Source organism: Equus przewalskii, chromosome 3 (genome assembly GCF_037783145.1).
Source record: "Equus przewalskii isolate Varuska chromosome 3, EquPr2, whole genome shotgun sequence".
Classification (NCBI taxonomy): domain Eukaryota; kingdom Metazoa; phylum Chordata; class Mammalia; order Perissodactyla; family Equidae; genus Equus; species Equus przewalskii.
Window position 1 is genome coordinate 24,034,221 of NC_091833.1, and position 20,438 is coordinate 24,054,658.

At 45.2% G+C, this 20,438-nt stretch overlaps 1 protein-coding gene across 3 annotated transcripts in view; it reads right to left on the reverse strand.

Moving 5' to 3' along the window:
- Positions 1-870: 870 nt before the first annotated feature.
- CFDP1 (craniofacial development protein 1) overlaps positions 871-20,438 on the reverse strand; it is a 127,542-nt gene continuing 107,974 nt past the window's right edge. Inside the window, exons 6-7 of one of the 3 annotated variants that reach the window (XM_008523418.2) lie at positions 14,295-14,453; positions 871-1,175 (exon numbers count right to left, since the gene is read on the reverse strand). In XM_008523418.2, coding sequence (XP_008521640.1) covers positions 1,085-1,175; positions 14,295-14,453 — 250 coding nt within the window. In that variant the 3' untranslated portion in view covers positions 871-1,084. Of the gene's footprint in view, positions 1,176-10,460; positions 12,559-13,961; positions 14,454-20,438 lie in introns of those variants that run through there. The other 2 variants (XR_011538543.1, XM_070613903.1) reach the window with 2 other exon arrangements.

The window sequence follows — 20,438 nt, forward strand, 5'->3', positions numbered from 1 at the left end:
AGGGTCGAATATTAAAGGACTGGATGGGGAGGCCTGTGCTTATAGCCCTCAGGTGTGTCATTAGCTCATCTCAACCCTTACGAGGTACTGGTGTTCCTCATGCCTTTACAGACCAGAGAATGGAGGCTCAGAAAGCTGAGCTGTGGTCAAGGTCACATAGCTGATAGACGTCCAGGCAGGAACTGGATCCCAGTCTTTGGAACCTTAACCTTCCTCTCAAACTATCCATGTTACTTAGGACACACACACACGTGAGCACACTCACAACCCTACCTTCCCTCAAACCTGTCCATGTGACTCAGGACACACACACGCACACACATACACGGAGCAGGTTGTGGGGTTTACAGCTCTATTACTATGAAGTTTGGAATTTAAATTTTCCTACGGAGTATAAAAAAGAAAGAGCCCTTCACAGTCTCTTTTGACAAACCAAAAACTAAAGAATTATTGAGGTGAGAGCACATCTGAAGTTGACTTTAGGAAGAGGAAAAAGACTGAAGGGAAAAAAAATCTCTAATTCAGCAATAATATATCCTTATTTTCAGCTTTACTCTATACCAGTAAATAGGAATCCCATTCAGGATGGAGAAGGAGATCAGAAGAGAAGCACGAGCGGAACTGAGAACAAAACTGCCCAGGACCTGGGGTTCCGCAGCGCTGGTGAGCCTCCTTCCCTCGGTCTCCACAGCAAGGCTGACTCAGAGAGAGCCCCACGGCGCCAGAAATGCACACCCAGGCCGGGCAGCCCTCCTCCCCTAGGCCAGCTCAGACAGGTCTGGGGCATACTGCCTTGCCCTGGAGGACTTCGCAGCAAAATAAGGGAAGGTGAGTGTGCCATCATCTTCGCCAGCCTCTCAAAAGACCAACTTGTACTTACTTATTTATTTATTTTAAAGGACAAACTTTTAAAAGTAAAATGAATGAAACCACGTGAGATCAAGATACAAAGACACAGATTCAAAGTACAAAAAAAGACCTTGCTGGGAAACAGTCAGTGAGAAATACCGGAAACATTTCACAGATGCACAAAAAGCTCACATTGTAAACCGGATTAAGCTGCTACTGATTTTCCCCCATAACATTAGGGTTTCATTTTGCTCAGCCTGAGATCCCGCTCAATTTCAAACTGCCTGTGATCCACTCGGTCTAGAAAAGCTTTCCGTTCAATGTACCTAGAAGAAAACGAAAAAAGATGTTTGTCAGCAGAATCCAGCCAGAGAAATGCCTCCTCTGCACTGTCCCAGCGCACCCTCTCCCTCCGGTGTGAATGGGGCCACTTGGCCAGCGCGATCATGGGGTTACAGCAAATGCAAACAGATGACAACAGTTGGTGCCCAGACTGACCACCCACGACTCTTTCAGTAACATCCAAACCACTCATGTTGGATCTAAACAAGGATGTTTCTGGTTCAGATGTATAAGAAAAGAAAATGAAAAGGAGAAAGCAACAACTTATCAAAGGGAAAGCACATCAGAGCCTTGGTGGCAGGAGAATGTTCCAATTTTGTAACAAGGTCTTAAGGAAAGAATGCAGGCTTAGTCAAGCCCAGGTTTGGAGCCGTTACTCATTAGCTGGGCCACGCTGGTCAAGGACTGAATAGCCCTGAGCCTCAATTTTTCTCAACAGCAAAACAGTGATGCCATATTTCCTGGCCTTAGTAGTGTGCTGAGTTTGTAGGGGAGAGAAAGCTATGCATGCTGCATGTATATATCAAAATGTTAAAAAAATAAATGCATCTGAAAATGGAAGAAACAGGGTAGTAAAAACCACCCTCTTGGACTGCAGTGAAGGGGCAGAGAGCTGAGCTACATAAAGAGCTCGCTTCAAAAGCGATTTAACTGCCTTCAGCTACTACCTTTCCCCCCACCTTTCTCTCCTCTTCTTGGCTCCTCCAGGTCGCTTCTGTGAGCTTGACAGAAGAGGCCTTTCCCTCAATTCCTCTAAGGGGTGGGATTAAGCGTCTGCTGCCTACAGTCCACATCAAAGGTCAGTGCTCTGGCTCGCAAACCTGGGGCCAGGTCCAGGCTTCCCTTGGTCCTCCCAGGCAGGATGGGAAGGCAGCACAGGGCTGAAACGGGCAGACTGGCGGCTTAATGAGACACAGCTGCATTTTAATGCACCTTCTTGCCATAAAGTGTGCCGAGATTTGCCTGGGGGGAGGGGATCTCTGTTGCTCATTAATCTATTGAGAGAGCAAAATTGCCATTGAAAATGGGAGACTTAATTGAATCTCTGCACTAATTTTCCTTTTGTTGCACTGTGGAAAATGTGCACCTGTCATTACAAGGTCATTACGTTTATGGTGAGAACATTCCCAGGTTCAGGAACCTGTGCTGCTTTGCTGAGCTCAGGGCTTCGCTTTCCCTCCCGGAGCACTCTGTGAAATGCAGTCCAGCCTCTCTGCTTTCCAGCCAAGCCTGCAGCCACTAACCCTATGCCTTACTACAGAGGGGGTGGCGACTCTGAGTTCGAATCTTGACTCTGTCACTTGCTGGCTGTGTGACTCTGGGTAAGCCATGTAACCTGCCAACTCTGTTTCCTAATCTGCCAGAAAGAAAAAAAAGGATAATCATCCCTTTTTTGAAGGGCTGTTGTGAGGACTAAATGAAATAGTGTATATATAATGCCTAGCACAGGGCAGGTGTGCAACAAAATGGCAGCTAATGTTGTCACCATCATTTTGGGAAGCCAGCTTCTGCCAGGGTCCTGAGGACAATGACCCAAGAGGAGCAGTCAGCTCTTTTTTTTTAAAGATTGGCACCTGGGCTAACAACGGTTGCCAATCTGTTTTTTTTTTTTTCTGCTTTATCTCCCCAAACCCCCCCTGTACATGGTTGTATATCTTAGTTGCATGTCCTTCTAGTTGTGGGATGTGGGATGCTGCCTCAACGTGGCCTGACAAGCGGTGCCACGTTCGCGCCCAGGATCCGAACCCTGGGCCGCCACAGCGGAGTGCGCGAACTTAACCACTCGGCCACGGAACCGGCCCCTCAGCTCTCTTGATGAGTGTTCTCAGTGACTAACAACCACTACCTGGTCTGGGATCAGAGATTAAGCTGCTGTGTCAAAACTACCAAGAGGCCAGAATGGCTGGGAACACAAGAGCAGAGCCTGCTCGCCTGATATAAGCCCTCAGGGTCAGGTTGTCAGATTTAGCAAGTGAAATGGAGGATGCCCAGTTACATTTGAATTTCAGATTCCCTGGCCGACAGGAAGCCACAGACACCATGGACCCCTTCTGATAAAGAGAGAAAACAGGAGACTGGTGGGGAAATAGACACACCACAGAACAAACTCGCATTCCACCTAACACTGAGGGACCCATGATTTTCCAGAGGGGGCTGTTAACCCAAATTGATTGATGGGCTTCGTTACACTCCAACCATCATCCCTCCCCACCCCAGTCAACTGGTCCTGGCTGAAGACTGTGATGGGGATCAATGTTTTGACAGCAGTGTGCTTTACCTGCCCCTTGAAGCTCCAGCAGAAAAAAAGGGGTGAACTGTGGCTCGAGAAGAATTTCAGGCATGTTTCAAGAGAGCCACTACCAGATACTACCTATCTGAGAGAGCGGGCCAGGGGAAGGAAGAGAAGTATGCAGCTTTGAGCACTTGTGGTCTTTCTTCTTGACTTTCCTTTAAAGAGGAGGAAGTCATACTTAAATTAGGATGCTCAGTGAGCATGAAGAATGGTCTTGCAGGTTCCTGGAAGCTGTTCTGGGTCCAGCTGACCTTGGGACTATCAAGAGTGAAGCCAGGCTGGGTGCTCAGCAGGCAGAGTTCAGGTTTAGAGAAGGCCTCAGGCAGCAAAGAGGGGCACATGTGCAGAATGCAACTGAATTCCCAAGGGCAACCCGGACAAAAGCCATCAAGGCAGGTTTGGCGACTTCATGCCCCTATTCACAGCCAGCTGCAGCTGCTGATAGGATGCTTGTGATGGCTTTGGTTTACTGCCAAGAACTGAGCAGGAACAAAACTTCTATTGGACGTGGACTCCCCTACCACCCAGAGATAGAGAAGGTGTTGAGGATGAGAGTGGCTCTGACGTTTACTATTTGTGTGACTTTGGGCAAGATACTTAATTTTCTGTGCCTTATTTTTCTTCTCTGTAAAACAGGAATAAAAATTACAATATCTCTGACAATACAATGAAACTGTGAGAAGTGCTTTGTAAACAGTAAAACCAAAAATAGCTGTGAGCATCGCGGGGTTCTTGCTTCCCATTTCTAACTTGACTGTATCACTGCAAAGCCTCAGAACTTGGGACAGCTGGAGCAGGGACCAAGAGACCAAATGCTCCAGAAAGAGGAAGGGCTCGTGGGGAAGGCCACCTCCTCCAAAGTGGCCCAAGTGGATGGCCTATTTAAACCGAGCCTCAGGAAGTTCTCAGGCGCGGTAAGTGGGTTACAGTCCCAGCACAGAACCGCCAGCTGACAAGTGCAGTGATGCTTTTCTGGCCTGGGCCCAGCACTCCAGGGGACCCAGCTTGATGCAGCCCAGTCCCCTGGGAAGCCGGGCTTAGGGTTGAGGGTGTCATCCCTTTCCCCTACTATTGCCTTACGTGGCCCATTTAAGAGGCAGCAGCTCTTCTCTTGTTTAATAAAATATGCTAACAGCATCAAATCCTAAGGGATTTTCTAGCTTTTCCTTTCAGAACCAGGTTAGACACAACTGGCTCTGACATCTTTTTGATCTTTCAATGCAAATTTTACTTTTCTGCTACCAACTTTCTTGAGATCCAGGCCAATGGGGAGAGAGGGAAAAATGGAAGACAACAAGGGTAGAAAATGCTTCTAGGGGCTACATCAGTACCTACTTCTGGGAACCCATGCTGCAAATGAAAGAATGGCTATCTCTCCTCCCAAGAAGTCAGAGGTCTTTGAAAGTAGGAGGGCCCAGGGGAGTGCTGACCTGCAAGAGCTCTGTTATATGGTCATCTGCCCAGGAGAGGCCTCCTGCCCACTGGCCAGGAAAAGAAAGCACAGGGAGTGGCAGGGAAATCTGAAGCAGGGACATGAAGAGGACGTTTTAGGGCTGTTAGTTTGCTCCACGCAGAGCCAACGTTCAGTTCCCCAAGCAAGCATTCAGCGCAGCACAGACATGAGAAGGAAAGCGGGTAAACTTCAATTCCCAGCACCAGAAAGCAATGGGCAATGCAGGCACTTGGAGACTAGAGCAAAGCTCTGTGATGGACGTCATATGTACTTTTTTTTTTTGAGGAAGATTAGCCCTGAGCTAACTACTGCCAATCCTCCTCTTTTTGCTGAGGAAGACTGGCCTTGAGCTAACATCCGTGCCCATCTTCCTCTACTTTGTATGTGGGACGCCTACCACAGCGTGGCGTGCCCAGTGGTGCCATGCCCGCATCTGGGATCCGAACCGGCGAACCTCGGGCTGCCGAGAAGCGGAACCTGCGCACTTAACTGCTGTGCCACCGGGCCGGTCCCAGATACGTACTTTTTTGCCCTGAGAAATGCAACTGAAAGAAGCAATCTCCCCAGTATTGCACAAGCCCATGGCACCCCACCCTCGTGGAAGAGGATGTCACTCGCAAACCTCCCAAAGGCTAGAGTGAAAGTGTGGTGATTTTAATTAAGTTTCTTCTCCACTGCTTTCCTCCCATTTCACCTCAAGGTTGTGCTGGTTCTGAAAGAGTGACTTGGTCACGGAGATAGACTCCTTGGAGAAAAAATTATTTTCTCTGGTCTCTCCTTCATGCCCCGCCAAATTACAAACACACCTGGCTTCCAATCACCCTGCTCCATGACCTTCAATTTGACTGCCAGCAGCAGCAAAGACCAAGCCCGTATTTCTCTCATTTTCTGTACATTGACCCTTTCCCCCTAAGCCTGCTGATCTCTGCCTCAGCAGTGCTGGAGAGACACACTGCTGATGGTGAACACTGCCGGGGAACCTGTGTGATTGGGCTGGAGGGAAGCAACGCTAAATGCCTGAGTGCAGACTGCTGACACCAACCCTGAAAAGCTGGACCATGCTGGCCTGGGCCCTGGGAGTCTGGGACTCAGAGAACGAGCAGCGATTCTTTGCTGTGCAGACAACTGTCTTTGTTACAGGCATTTTGCGTATGCTTTCTTTTTTGTTTTTGGTGAGGAAGATTGGCCCAGAGCTAACATCTGTTGGCAATCTTCTTTGTTTTTTCTCCCCAAAGCCCCAGTACATAGTTGTATATCCTAGTTGTAAGTCATTCTAGTTCTTCTATGTGGGATGCTGCCACAGCATGGCTTGATGAGCAGTGTGTAGGTCCATGCCCAGGATCCGAACTGGTGAACCTTGGGCCACGAAAGTGGAGTAAGTGGACTTAACCACTTGACCACGGGGCTAGTCCCAGGAACAGGCATTTAAACCAACTTCATTGACTGAAAATGATGCATGGTGGAGACATCATTCTGATGTATTGCACCCTTCTTTTCTAGGTGGTTGATTCTAATCCTACTAGGGCCCCAAGCAAAACCATGGTCATCTGATCAGTACTGGGATGGGCACTTGGACAGTGCTCCAGGGGCAGGTGTTCTTCAGATGCTGGTGATGCAGTGTGAACCAGACCCTGCCCCTGGGGGCTTACTAAACATCAAATAAGACACTACAACACCCGTCAGTTGATACTAAGTGTGAGGGAGACAATCAAACAGGGTAGTGGGATTGAGGGTTCCTGGGGGAGGGCGGGGGCCATCCCAGAGAGTGGCAACAAGCTGAGCCCTGAGTGACAAATAAGAGCCTATCGCGGAGGAGGATCCCGAGGAGCACTAGAGGCCAGGTTGCCTTGTGCGGGGAGAAGAGGAAAAGAGGTGGGCAGGGCACAGCGCGGGCAGGACCTGGAATGCCAGGGTAAGGAGCTGAACGTGGATTGTAAGTGCAACTGGAGGGCTTTCGGCAGGGAAGAGAGGGAAAATGATGTGTATTTTTAAAAACTTATTTTCACTGCTATGTGGAGAATGGAGAAAACGGTAGAGATATTGAAGCAGGGAGCAAAGCAGATGTCTGCGGCATGTACCGGAGTGGTGGCAGTGGGGCAGACACCAAGATGGACAGACTGAATGTTATACTACAGAATTGTCTATTGGACTTTCAGGACATGAGCGGAAAGAGTGGAAATCAAGGATGACTCCTAGGTTTTTCTTTTAACAGTTGGGTGGATTATGATGGTGCCATTTTCTGAGAAGTCTGAGGAAGGAAGGAGTCCATTTATGCAAAGAAAGTGAGCATTTGGTTTTGGATGTTAAGTTTGATGTGTGTCGGACATATAAATGGAGATGTCAACTAAACAGATTGTATGGGAGTCTGGAGCTCAGTGGAACAGTCAGGCAGGGGACAGCTTTTTTGGGAGTCATCAGCAGAAAATGGTATCTTAGGGGCCGGCCTGGTGGCGCAGTGGTTAAGTGCAGACGTTCCACTTTGGCAGCCCAGGGTTTGCCAGTTTGGATCCCGGGTGCAGACATGGCACAAACTGTTTGGCAAGCCATGCTATGGTAGGCGTCCCACATATAAAGTAGAGGAAGATGGGCACAGATGTTAGCTCAGGGCCAGTCTTCCTCAGCAAAAAGAGGAGGATTGGCAGCAGATATTAGATCAGGGCTAATCTTCCTCAAAAAAAAAAAAAAAAGAAAGAAAAGAAAAGAAAATGGTATCTTAGCATGGAATGTGAGGAGAGACAGCCCTGGGACTTCCCCAGTTTAAAAGCCCAGAGAAAGAAGAGACCAGCCGGGGAGACTGGAAGGAGATGCTCCCAAGCTGTACCTGCTTGGGAAAGTATTCCTGAAGGGTTGGCAGAAATACACCAGGAAGAGATTTAAAGGAATAAAAGCACCTAGCTTTCCAGTAAAACTCTAGACTTGGCAGGGTCAGTAATGGCAGACAGAAGAAAGAAGAGCAAGCAAAGGACCTGGGGGAAGAGGGAGGAGATTCCTACTTATAAACATGCTAGACATTTCCCCTACTTACTTAATTCCCACAGTAAACCTGAGAGGTATACTGAAGAATTTCTGCTTTATAGATGATGAAACTGGGGCTAAAGCACATGGCAGGTTTGTCGTAGAGCCAGGATATGAATTCAGTTTACTGTAAAATATAACGCACACACACACACGGATGCACAAACACGCACACACAGAGCAAAGTGTTTAAAACGGGCAAGGCAATGAATCATTATGAAGCAAGCGCTCATGTGGCTATCACCAGGTCGAGAAGCAGAATGCTGGCAGTCTTGAGGAGGCCTCTGCATACCTCTTACCCCAACACGCACCCAGCCAAGTGTGTTTAACTCGCCCACATTTCCCTGCTTCCCTTTCAAGTTTCTGTTTCCTTGGCATTGCAGTCTAGTTGTGCCTGATTTTGAACTTGATGTAAACAGACTTATACTGTGTATTCTTTTGTGACTTGCTCCTTTCACAAAATGACCTAATGGACACATTGGTTTTGCCTATTTTTGACCTTCATATAAATGGAATCATACTGGGTGAACTTCTCTTTGCTACTATGTTATTGAAATTTATCCACAATCATTCCCATTGCTAAAGAGCATCCCAGTGTGTGAACATACCCCAGTTTGTCTCTTATACTATTGATAGACATTTGAGTTGTTTCCAGTTTTGGGATATTATGAAAAGCACCATTATTTAAATTCTCACACGTCTTTTGGGGGAACATATAACTGAACTTCTGTTGGGCATATAGCTAGGAGTAGAACTGCTGAGTCACAGGGAATGACTACACTGAGCTTCAGTAGCTAACGCCAAACCGTACATTCGAATCTGAATTGTTCTATCTCCCAAAGAAAGTGAATGTTTTTTATCATTATGAGAAGACCGCTCTCTTTATTTCCAGTAATGTTTTTGCCTTAAAGTTTATTTTGTCTAATTAATATGGCTACATCAGCTTTATTTTGGTTAGTGTTTGCATGGTTTATCTTTTCTCCCATCTTTTTATTTTCAGCATTTCTGCATCCCATTGTTTTAGCTAAGTCTCTTTTAAACAGCAAATAATTGTTTTTTATTTTTTAATTCAACGTGCCAATCTCTTGTCTTTCAACTGGAGCATTTAGTTTATTGCTATTTAATGGAAGTTCTGATAAATTTAGTTTTAAGCCTACCGCATGGGGCCGGCCCCGTGGCGGCGTGGTTAAGTTTGGGTGCCCCACTTCAGTGGCCTAGGGTTTCACCGGTTCGGATCCTGGGCACAGACATGGCACCGCTCATCAGGCCATGCTGAGGCTGCGTCCCACATAGCACAACCAGAGGCACTCACAGCTAGAATATACAACTGTGTGCTGGGGGGATTTGAGGAGAAGAAGAAGGAAAAAAAAAAAGAAGATTGGCATCTGAGCTAACATCTGTTGCCAATCTTAAAAAAACAAAAAACAACCAACCAAATAAACTCTATCACCTTATTTTGCACTTATTATTTGTCCTGGCTGGTTTCTTTAATTCTCCTTTTGTGTCTTCTTTTGCTTAGTTAAAAAAAAACACATCATTCTATTGTCTCCTTCCATTACTTTGGAAATTAAATACTCTGTTTCTACTCTAGAAATTTCAATATGCACCCTTAGTTGACACCTTCCCCGTCCTTCTAGACAATACAAGATCTTTGGAAAACTAAACTCCATTTATCCCCGCTGCCCAACTTTTACGTATTTGTTGCCAGCTATTTTAATACTATCTTGCTTTAACAACTTACAAGACATTAATATATTGTTTTATATAGTCAAAGCTCATTTAAGTTTACCACATATATGCCTCTTTGCTCTTCAGTGATTCTTAGACCTTCCATCTGGAATCACTTTTCTTTTGCTAGAGTATATCTTTCATCCTTTAGGTGAAGACCTGCTGGGGGCAACTCTCTCAGCATTTTTTTTTTTTTTTTTTTGCTGAGAAAGATTGGCCCTGAGTGACCATCTGTGCCAATCTTCCTCTATTTTCTATATGGGTTGCTGCCACAGCATGGCTGCCACTGAGTGGTGTAAGTCCCCGCCCAGGAACTGAACCTGGGCTGCCAAGGCGGAGTGTGCCGAACTTAACCACTAGGCCATGAGGCTGGCCCTCTCAGCTTTTACTATTCTGAAAATGTCCCTATTTGCCCTCATTCTTGAAGGAGATACACACAGACACACACACACACTCATTCGTCTATATGTACACACACACGTAAAGCAGAAGTCTAGGTAGATAGTTGTTTATTTCAGCACTTTGAATAGATCATTCCAGTGTCTTCCGGTTTGCACTGTTGCCGATGAGAGGCCATCTGTCAGTGTAATTGCCCCTCCTTTCTTTTTTCTGGCTGCTCTTAAGATTTTTTCTCTTTGTCTTTGGTTTCTGCAGTTTCATGCTGACATGTCTATGTGTGGATTTCTATTTCATCTATCTTGGATTCTTTGGGTTTTAAAAAATCTACAAGGAGGTTTTTTTTTGTCTTTTCCCATTCTGTTCTCCAGGCTGCTTAACTTCTTTTCTATTATTTTGTCTTTTTTGTCTCTCTGAACCATCTTCTGGAGAATTGCTTCTGACTATTTTCCAGTTCATGGATTCTTTCAGTTGCCTAAGTACTGTTAAGTCTATCCATTTAGTTTTTAATTATGGTTATTGTATTTTTCATTTCTAGAAATTCTGTTTGGATCTTTTTCAAATCTCCCAGGCCATAGTTTCCCCTTCCTCAAAATATTTTCAGGTTTGTTGTTTACTTCTGTAAACACAGTAAGGCATAATTGTTTTAAAATCTGTATCTGCTATTTTCATTGTCTAAATTCTTTGCAGATCTGAGCCTGCACCTGCTGTTTCTCAAGGTGCCTTGTTTCCTTATGTGAATATTTTAAGACGGCAAATTCATCTTTAAAAAATTGGACAATAATCATCCCATACTGACGAATATAGCTTTGAATTCTATCAAATATTTAGAAGGGGAAAGACATGATAGCACTTACTGAACTGGAATTACTATCAAAACACAAAAAGCATCATATAACCTTTTAAACTCAATCCAATCTTATTTTAATCAGGACTGCGTAACAGGAATATTAATCACCATTCTTGACCTAAATTCTTATATATGAGATCAATTTAAATACGGTGCTTGTAAAAAAGTCTTGGTCTCATAATAGACATGGCAGAGGCTGGTCATTACTTATAGGTAGCTTTTCTGAGATGTGATCAGTATGACCTTTCCCCCTTCTTAGTTTCAACGAAGATCACTTTTGTCCCAGGGGTATGCTTCTTGGATTCTCCACATATTCCTTCAGAGTATTGTACTGCAGGTGATGCCTTTGCTCTCGCTGGCATCTGCGTACGAGAATATGGGGGCCTGACGTGCCTCTGCCCAAACAGACCTTACAGGTTTGATTCTTGTGCTTCCCTCCCTTAACACTGTGGCACTGGGCATCCTTCTTAACAGAAATCTTCTTGCCTTCTCAACATCCCCTGTTTTGAAATTGGCTGTCTAGATACATATGTGCTGGAAAGGCTCACCCAGCAGCTGGTTGTCTAGAATTGTGACACTGCGGTCTAGTGATTCTCAACCCTGGCTGTGCATCAGAAGTACCTGAGGAGCATTTAAAGACACAGATATCTGTGACTCTTGATTCAGAAGCTCTGTACAGGGGTGGCTTTGTCACCTGAACTTTGGAAAACTCCCCAGAGGATTCTCATGCTTAGCCAAAGTAAGAACCAGAGCTACAGTCCCTTCCCTGGACTAGGGGTTGGGCCCTTCAATCTGCCTGCAGGAACTAGGGAAGGCACGGGAGTTGAGGTGCAGGGGCAGGTATTGGAGAGGGCAGGTGAGAACAGCCAAAAGCAGAGCAGAGTCATCAGAGCTGCATTGGAAAAACAGAATCAGACCCATGGTTTCACCTGGCCAGGGAGAACGTCTCAGAGGAGGAGGGAAAAGCAGAGCACTTAGAAGGTACATGCTATTAGTTGTTCCGCAACCCAATTATATGATTTTCCATTGCCTGAAAAAGTCCTCATTGGGCAGATGTCCTTTTTAATTTTGTTTCCTCTTCCAGTGTACATTTTATTAACTGTCCCTTATCTTCAACAGCATCACTCCTTATTTTTATAAGACCTCCATTAACTCGAGCAGAACGAACATTGTCCAACCTATATAATCAGTGCTCAGAGACGCAATAAAGTGTAGCACACACTGGCAGTTCCTCTGCTGCCTTAGATCACTAGGCAAATGTGGAGAAGAGGAGGGAGCTGTGAGCTCCTAGAGCTGAGTCAAAGAGGGGCGAGGTTTGGGGTGAATATCAGAGACCTTCTCTAGATAACACTGACTTCTGCCTGTGCTTTATCCTGGGCCTTCCCCAGAAGGCTCTGGCACTCCACCTCTGTCCTGTGGCATTTCATCTTTGACAGACTGACTTAGAAGTCTGCTAGTTAAATAAGCTCATAAAGGCATTAAAAAAAATTTTTTTTTTAACATACTGATCAGTTTCCAGGTTCATTCAAATAATCTTGAAGCCTAATTCAGAAATATAACCCCCCCGGGGCCGGCTCCGTGGCCAAGTGGTTAAGTTTGTGCGCTCCGCTGCAGCAGCCCAGGGTTCGGATCCTGGGCACAGACATGGCACTGCTCGTCAGGCCACGTTGAGGCGGCGTCCCACATCCCACAACTAGAAGGACCTGCAACTAAGATATACAACTATGTACCGGCGGGCGGAGGGGCTTTGGGAAATAAAGCAGAAAAAAAAAAAAAAAAAGATTGGCAAAAGTTGTTAGCCCAGGTGCCAATCCTTAAAAAAAAAAGGGAGACTGGCAACAGTTGTTAGCCTAAGTGCCAATCTTTAAAAAAAAAAAAGAAATATAACCCCCCAAATAAACACTGCACTTGTCTTTATTATAATTTAGCTTATAAATAACCTGAATGACTACAACTTCCTGCATGGCCTTCTGTAACATGCACTCCGCAAAGGGCTTCATGTACTTACAGATATGTATTATACATATATTACCTATATTATCTCATGAGATCATCACAACCCCCCTGAGGATGGTATCATTATCCCAATTTTACAGGTGAAGGAACTAAGCCTCAGAGACACCCCCTGTACTACAGAGAGAGCCCTTACTGATGTGGTGCAGAGATAAGCACCCAGGGCTGTCTGCTGGGCCTTGTAACACTTCCTTTTACTGTCAGGGGCCAGAGTGTTGACCTTGAGCCATGGACCCACTTCTGTAATAACTTTGTTCCTTAGCTCCTTCTGAGGTTCCTAAGTACTCACCAAATATCATTTCTTTCTTGATATTCCTGAATACACAGTTCATGCACATCCTCCTCGTATTCCAAAGTGAAAAGGAAGGGGGTGCAAGTGATGGCCTGAATGGCGTCTGAGGGCTGGCATGTCACACAGGTTGAAGCCAAGGGTAAAGCCCCACCCTGGGCCATAAAGACATGGATAAAAAGAATCCCATGATAACGTGACAATATCTAAGCACGCTGTTGGCTCTGCTTTTGAATCATTCAACCAGTCTGGCTTCTCAGACGGCAAATAATTCAGATCAAGCCAAGGCTGATACAGTGAGCCAGATCTGACCATGTGAATCGATGAGGTGACTTACAGTTCACGGGAGCTGTAATTCAGCAAATTCAGCTTGGCAGATGTGACTGTCCCTGAGAGAAGCGCTGGTCACATGCCCCACCTTCCTACCACTCAGTGTTTTTCTCACTAACAAGACCCGCCCCATATTATTTATTCTTTTTTTCTTTCACAGATTTCATTTTTCCCTTCTCTCCTCAAAGCCCCCAGTACACAGCTGTATACTTTTAGTTGTGGGTCCTTCTAGTTGTGGCATGTGTGATGCCGCCACAGCATGGCTTGATGAGCAGTGCCATGTCTGTGCCCAGGATCTGAACCAGCAAAACCCTGGACTGTCGAAGCGGAGCACGCAAACTTAACCACTTGGCCATGAGGCCAGCCCCCTGCCCCACATTAGAACAGAGCTTTACTGACAAACCAAGGTATTCACATTTTTCATTTTACCATGAAAAGCTCCTGCTTGCTTAAATTGGGTGGCCTGTTTGCAATAAACTATTTCAGAGTTCTTGAGATTTTCTTTTTCATTATTTTTGTGTGTGTGAGGAAGATTGGCCCTGAGCTAACATCTCTGCCAGTATTCCTCTACTTTATGTGGGATGCTGCCACAGTGTGGCTTGACGAGTGGTGCTAGGTCCATATCCGGGATCTGAACCTGAGAAACCTGGGCCACCAAAGTGGGTGTGTGAACCTAACCACTATACCACCGGGCTGGCCCCTATTAAGATTTTCAGGCATGGAATCTACTTCTTACCCTTCCTTCCCTCGATTATGGATGGCTAGTTCTTCACCAATGCCCTCTTCCTCCTTGAAGCTCTCCCAGTCCAATTTGGACTTCTCTAGGGTGCTCATCTTCTGCTTCTTGGCTCCAATTTTTCCCAAAAGGCTGCTCATGCCACTTGATCTTTTTAACCTAGGGAAAGCAAAAACATGAAACATGTAGCATGTAAAAACTATAATCTCTTGATTACTGGTTTTTCTGATTGGCATGGGGCTCCCTAGATTAGAGCTATTTATCTTAACAGCAGCTATGTTTGTATCCAGGGCATTTCCTATCTAGTATGGAGAATACCGTAAGTAGACCAGAATTCGAATGCACTTTTTCTGCTTAACATCTCTGACCGCTCTAAGGACCCGGGGATAGGAAAATGGTGAAGACCTCTGTATGACATGTCTCTGCTTGCGAGGAGGGAGAAGGACGGCATGATTCAGAAACAGCCTTAGAATCACAAGCCTAGGTTCATATTCCAGCTGTGTGTGACTTTAGGCTAATTATTTAACCACATCTGCTTGTTTCCTAATCCACAAAGTGAATATTTACCCACGAGGCTGTATTGTATCTTATATGTAAAGTGCTTAGACAGCACCTGGCACAGAGTAAAGGTGCAATAAATGTTAGCCATACTGAATCACCATCATCATTTGTGCGCTAAAGCCCCAGGGAACTCATTTAAGAGAAAGAGAAGCAAATCCCAACACTGATGAGCAAGAAGTCTTGATTATCTTAAAAAGACTCTAAGATCAGTTTTCTTTCAACTCCTGTGCATCAGGGTTCTGGTTTTTCCCAGGAGGTGAACATTCCTCACCATGTAAGCAGGAAATATACAGCCTGTGTCCTACTTGCTGGTGATACTATCACGGACTGTGGGAGAAACCCCAAATGCCCAAGTTCAAGTCTTGGCAGGTCAAATGCTTCTAGTCAATGTTAAATGTATGAGATACAACGTATGTATGAGATAAAACAAGAAAAACAGAATACAGCTAGTTAGTAAGAAGGTGGTATTAGGGAAAGGAACTACGGAAGGAACATGGCTTTTGGTCTCTTTATGAAACTAAAACAAGTTATATACCAGCATGCAGGAAACTGGAAGTTATTTTCCATTTTACTGGGATATGCAAGAGAGTCAAAACATTTAAAAACTCTATGAGCTAACATCACAAGGCCTACTGATAATAATACCTTTCACTTGCCTAAAATATTAATTCTTCAAGTGCTTTCATAATCATTTTCTCATCTTCTTCTCACTATGGCCTGTGTAAGAGGACCAGTGAGTCTCAGAGTTGGAGGAGCCTTCAAGATGATCTAGTGTCATAGTAAGCATTTTGAAATCCTACCTCCCCACAGCACCATGCCAGTGAAGGATAGCTCACTACCTCTGCCCTGGAGTGAGCCGACAGGCCAGCGTCCACACTGAACACAAGACTCTTGGGGCTGAACAATTCCCCTCCGCACTCTCATTCCATTCATGCTGGTTGAGAGAATGTCAGCTTCCCTGTTGTCATCGTATCCCATTACATGCTGTTAGCTTAAGATCAACTCAGAATAGGCTGGGCAGGTTATCATCATTCTTATTTTGAGTTGGACAAATAAAGTTCAGAGAGGTTAAATGATACAACAAAGGTCAAACTAATAGAAAATGCAGATCCAGAACAAAGCAAGGGCTTTCCAACTCCTAGCGCGATATACCGTGTTGTCTCATCTCTAACGTGAGCATTTACTTGAGATATTTTCTGACAGTTATTTTACTCCCCAATTTGCCTAAGAATTTTCCAAACAGCTCTTTATGAGCTTTCAATTCACATTTTCTAAAAATTCTTTACCAGATAACTCAATCTCTACAACAATCTCTCCATCAACACAAGTGTGCGAGCGCACACACACGCAGACTGCATTTTACCAGCAGAGCATAAGTGGAGATATAGAAACTTAATATGTGGGGCCGGCCCCGTGGCCGAGTGGTTAAGTTTGCGCGTTCTGCTTAGGTGGCCCAGGGTTCCGCCGGCTCGAATCCTGGGTGCGGACATGGCACCGCTCGTCAGGCCACGCTGAGACGGCATCCCACATGCCACAACTAGAAGGACCCATAACTAAAAATATCCAAGTACGTACTGCGGGATTTTGGGGAGAAAAAGCAGAAAAGAAGATTGGCAACAGTTCTTAGCTCAGGTGCCAATCTTAAAAAAAAAGAAACTTAGTATGTCTCAAATCTTTTCACTTCTTGCCTGCCTCACTGCGACGGCCCTGGTTCTCATTATTACATTCTCTCACCTGGATGATTCAGCAGCCTCTTCACTGGGCTCCCTGACTTCTGTTGTATTCCACCCTCAATCACCTGCTCCATCCTGGCATCTAGTTTACATGCTGTCAACAGAATAAATTTTCTAAAACACAAAGCTTATCATTCTTTCTGCTTAAATGTCTCTTCCTTGACCTGTTATTTCTCTTACAATAAAGTCTAAACTCCTTAACTTGCAAAGTTCTTCCTAATCTTCTCTCGCCACATCTACCATTGCAATGCATGCTCCAGCCAGAGTCCTGAACCTGCAGTTCACCTCTACCTGCCTCCCCTCCATGCATCTGGTCTTGTCTCAGCTTGGAAGCTACCTCCTCTAGGAAGCCTTTGCCAAACCTTCCCCAGTCTGTGGACTGGATACCCACTGGAGGGGTCTCTCCTGCACCCCAGCTCTCTTCCTGTCACAGCACTGATCCTTTCCACTGCAGAGGCTTGAGGACTCTAATTTCAGCTGCCGGCATACTGGTCAGTTCTGAGCAAGCTCAGTCACTGTGGACAACATCCTAGCAAAAGCACATGCCTCAGGGCTTTCCATTTCTGGCTGCAGGGTCTCCTTTGACCCTGCCTACATGTCACAAGCACTGCCTGGAAATGTTGTGGAGTTCATGCCATCAGGGCCACTCTCATGGGGGACAGGAGCTGGTGGCTAAATGGCCCAGCTGCCTGTCCTCACAGAGGCAATTCTGGGAGTTACAGGTTTCCTCTGCTATCCACAAGTTCCTATGAAATCTTTCATAAGGTGAAATGGTGTAAAGAGAAGAAGCAATTACCTGAGGACACATCTCGCTAATGAATGCACAAAATAAACTGAGATAAAGCACAGATGCTCACAGACAGTTCAAAGCTACGGTGGCTTGATGCTGAGTATAATCCTGGGGAAGGAGCTTGGCCATGCTTTCTCGCTGCTTGGAGTGTGTGCTGCGTCTCTGATGGTTCGAAACAAAACAAATGCTGAACAGTATTGTCGTAAAAGAAAAAATCCTCTTTGGATTTCTTTCCGTTAGTGAAAGTGGGTACTAACGTGGGTCTTCCATAAAAGTGAAATTGGTGTAAAGCGAACTTTCGAAAAGTGGGGGAAGCCTGTATGCTGAATGCTCCTCAGAAGTTCTGGTAGCATCGAGCCCTCATGGCCTTGGAAACACACTCTTGGATCAGCTTTTCCTCCTTCCCTGACTTACTCTTCCTACCTACTCACTGCTGCTTCCTGGGATGACTTCCTAAGTAAACTACTTGCACTCAAAGCCTCAACTAAGGTTCTGCTTTGAGGGGACTCTAACTAAGTGTTTAGGAGAAACATGATTTTCCTCGTGCATGCTCTATCTCTCTCTCAAGTTTTCGGTCTCCAAATCGCTATAGCACGTGGATCTAGTTCTGCAAACAGCTGAAAGCTTGATAAAGTCAACAAGGTCACCTGAATCCTAGAACCAAGTAGTGGGAGACAATAAGATCTTCGTAGAGTAAAAGGTGTTCAGAACACTTTTAAATTGGGGAATTCTAAGGGAAGTTAACTGCCACTCATATTAGCCAATGAGCTCTCAACAACCCAGGGTGTCCCATTTCATCCGGGCAGCACCACAGGCTTTGTACGCTCTCTCTTCCTCTTGGCCTATATTTCCGATGGTATTCCCATATTACACCATCTTTTTGAGAATCACTTTGAGAAGTCTATGAGAAAATGATTTCTGGCTGTATAGCAGTGAAGTGGGTTCCAGAAAAGGAAAATAACTATAATCCTCCTTTGCCTTATTCACCATTAAACATCAGCAAAATGTCCCCGTGCTGTTATCCTTTAGGGGAAAGTTTCTAGGTGTGCCTTCATTGGATCATTAACACGGTTTATGATTTCCTAGTTTGATAGTCTCAAAAGCAAAATTACCTGTCTTTTATTTGAGGCTAAATCCAAGTGAATGACACATTTACAGCAGCAGCCGGAACATGCAGAGGCTCAGCATAACTAGGAGGCTAGCACTTTCTTCCTGGAACCCGGCAAGGGGGGGTCTCTGCAGGCTTTCCAGCTCTCATACTCGCTCTCTCACCTTGACATGGGGCTTTATCCTAGCACAATCCTGGCATCGTCGTTCCATCACAGCTTTCAGGAAGGCAGATTTACCATGACCTTGGCCCTCTCTCTCCTGTGAAGGTTCATCAATCAGGCTTTCAGGAACTGAGGCAGGCAAGAAAGAATCAGCTTCTGGGCAGGGGCTGCTGGCTCTCTCTGCCGTGAAAGAACACTGCAGAGAGCACCGCAGTGGTATGTCTCCCCTCTAAGGACTGTGCCAGCTAGGAGTGGGGAAATCAGCACTGATTTTCCATAGGCATTTGGCAGCTGTGTATACCAGAAAACTGTGGAAAGGGGGAGGTCAGAACTCCCTTGGAGACCACTCTGCTGTCAGCAGGAACTAGTGCAGTTTCAGACACCAGATCAACAGAACCACTGACTTCTCTTTGTTCTGGATCTTAACCATGAAGGCAAGGTACTACAGGAAGTGGGCTTTGAGGGACCGGCTCTCCCCCAGCCATGGATTTTCTGGTCTTGGTTCTAAAGCGCGGTGAGCTGTGTCACAGATGACCACAGTCCTTCATCCAAGAGAATCCTCATCCACCTGCTGCAAGTCAAAGCTCGAAGAAATGCACCATGCACTTGCTCACTCACAGACTATATCCCGAATGCTATACTCAGATATGTCCAGAATACTGTTGCCAAGATGTTTTCAACATAACAATGACATTTCAGCCACGTAAAGACTAATCCTGTCCAAGGAACACGGCCTTCATTCTACTCAGCTGGCTTCCATGCTGTAAGAGACCATGGCTGAGTGCAGGAGGCATACTGGTGAAAGAGACTTGAACCAAGCTTTTCTTTCCTATTCTGTCCGGCCATCCCTCAATCAGCAACTATCTTCAATTCCTTTCCTACCACACCTGGCCCGGTGACCTATCCCAACACCAGATACCAACCAAGACCTCGCACAAAAAGATTCAGAAACTCGGAAAAGCTTAGGACAAAAAGGCAAAATTACAGTGGTCTTTTTTCTTCCTGAATTCACAGCTTACAATAATTTGCTACAACTTATTCTGCTTTTCTTTAGTCCCAGAAATATAAGTTTAACAAAATTCTTTGCAACTAAATGATAATGTCCATCCTGCTGATTTTGTTAGAAAGATACGATAGTAACTTGTTTTCTCTGCTTCAGCCCCATGAGGATGGACTCAGATTTACTTGTAGCAAAAGCACAGCTCTATGTGGCCACCATCAATGATGCTCTGGATCTTGCTGTTTATTTATAAGCGGTACTGGAAAGGAGCTGCAAAAACAACTTCTTAAGTGGAAAAAGAAAGGATGACAGGACACAACAACTGGTTGTGAAGGAAAAGTGGGAAGATCTTTCCTCATGATCTTCAAAATTGGCCTTAGGCATACAGCTGTCCCACAGAACAGAATTTTAACTTTGAGAATGAATTTAGAGTCATTCATTCATTTTACTCATCCAACAGAGATTACTGAGAAATTACTGTACACCAGACATTGTGCTTGGAACTGGGGACACATAAACATAGAAAAGGCATAATCTTTGGCTCCAAGAAGAAAATCTAATAGAGATCATCTTACAGGCAAATTGTAACCACATACTCTGAAGGCATAAAAGAGGGAGCAGCTGAGAGGCTGTTTTATGCAAGTTCCTTATTTCAGAGATGAGTTAACTAAAATCCAAGAAGGCTAAGAAACCTGCCAAAATTCACAGTGGGAGATTTGGGACTAGTACTCAGTGTTTTTGACACCCAGCCTGTCTTTTCTACCTTGCTGATGTTAGAGCTGGGGATAG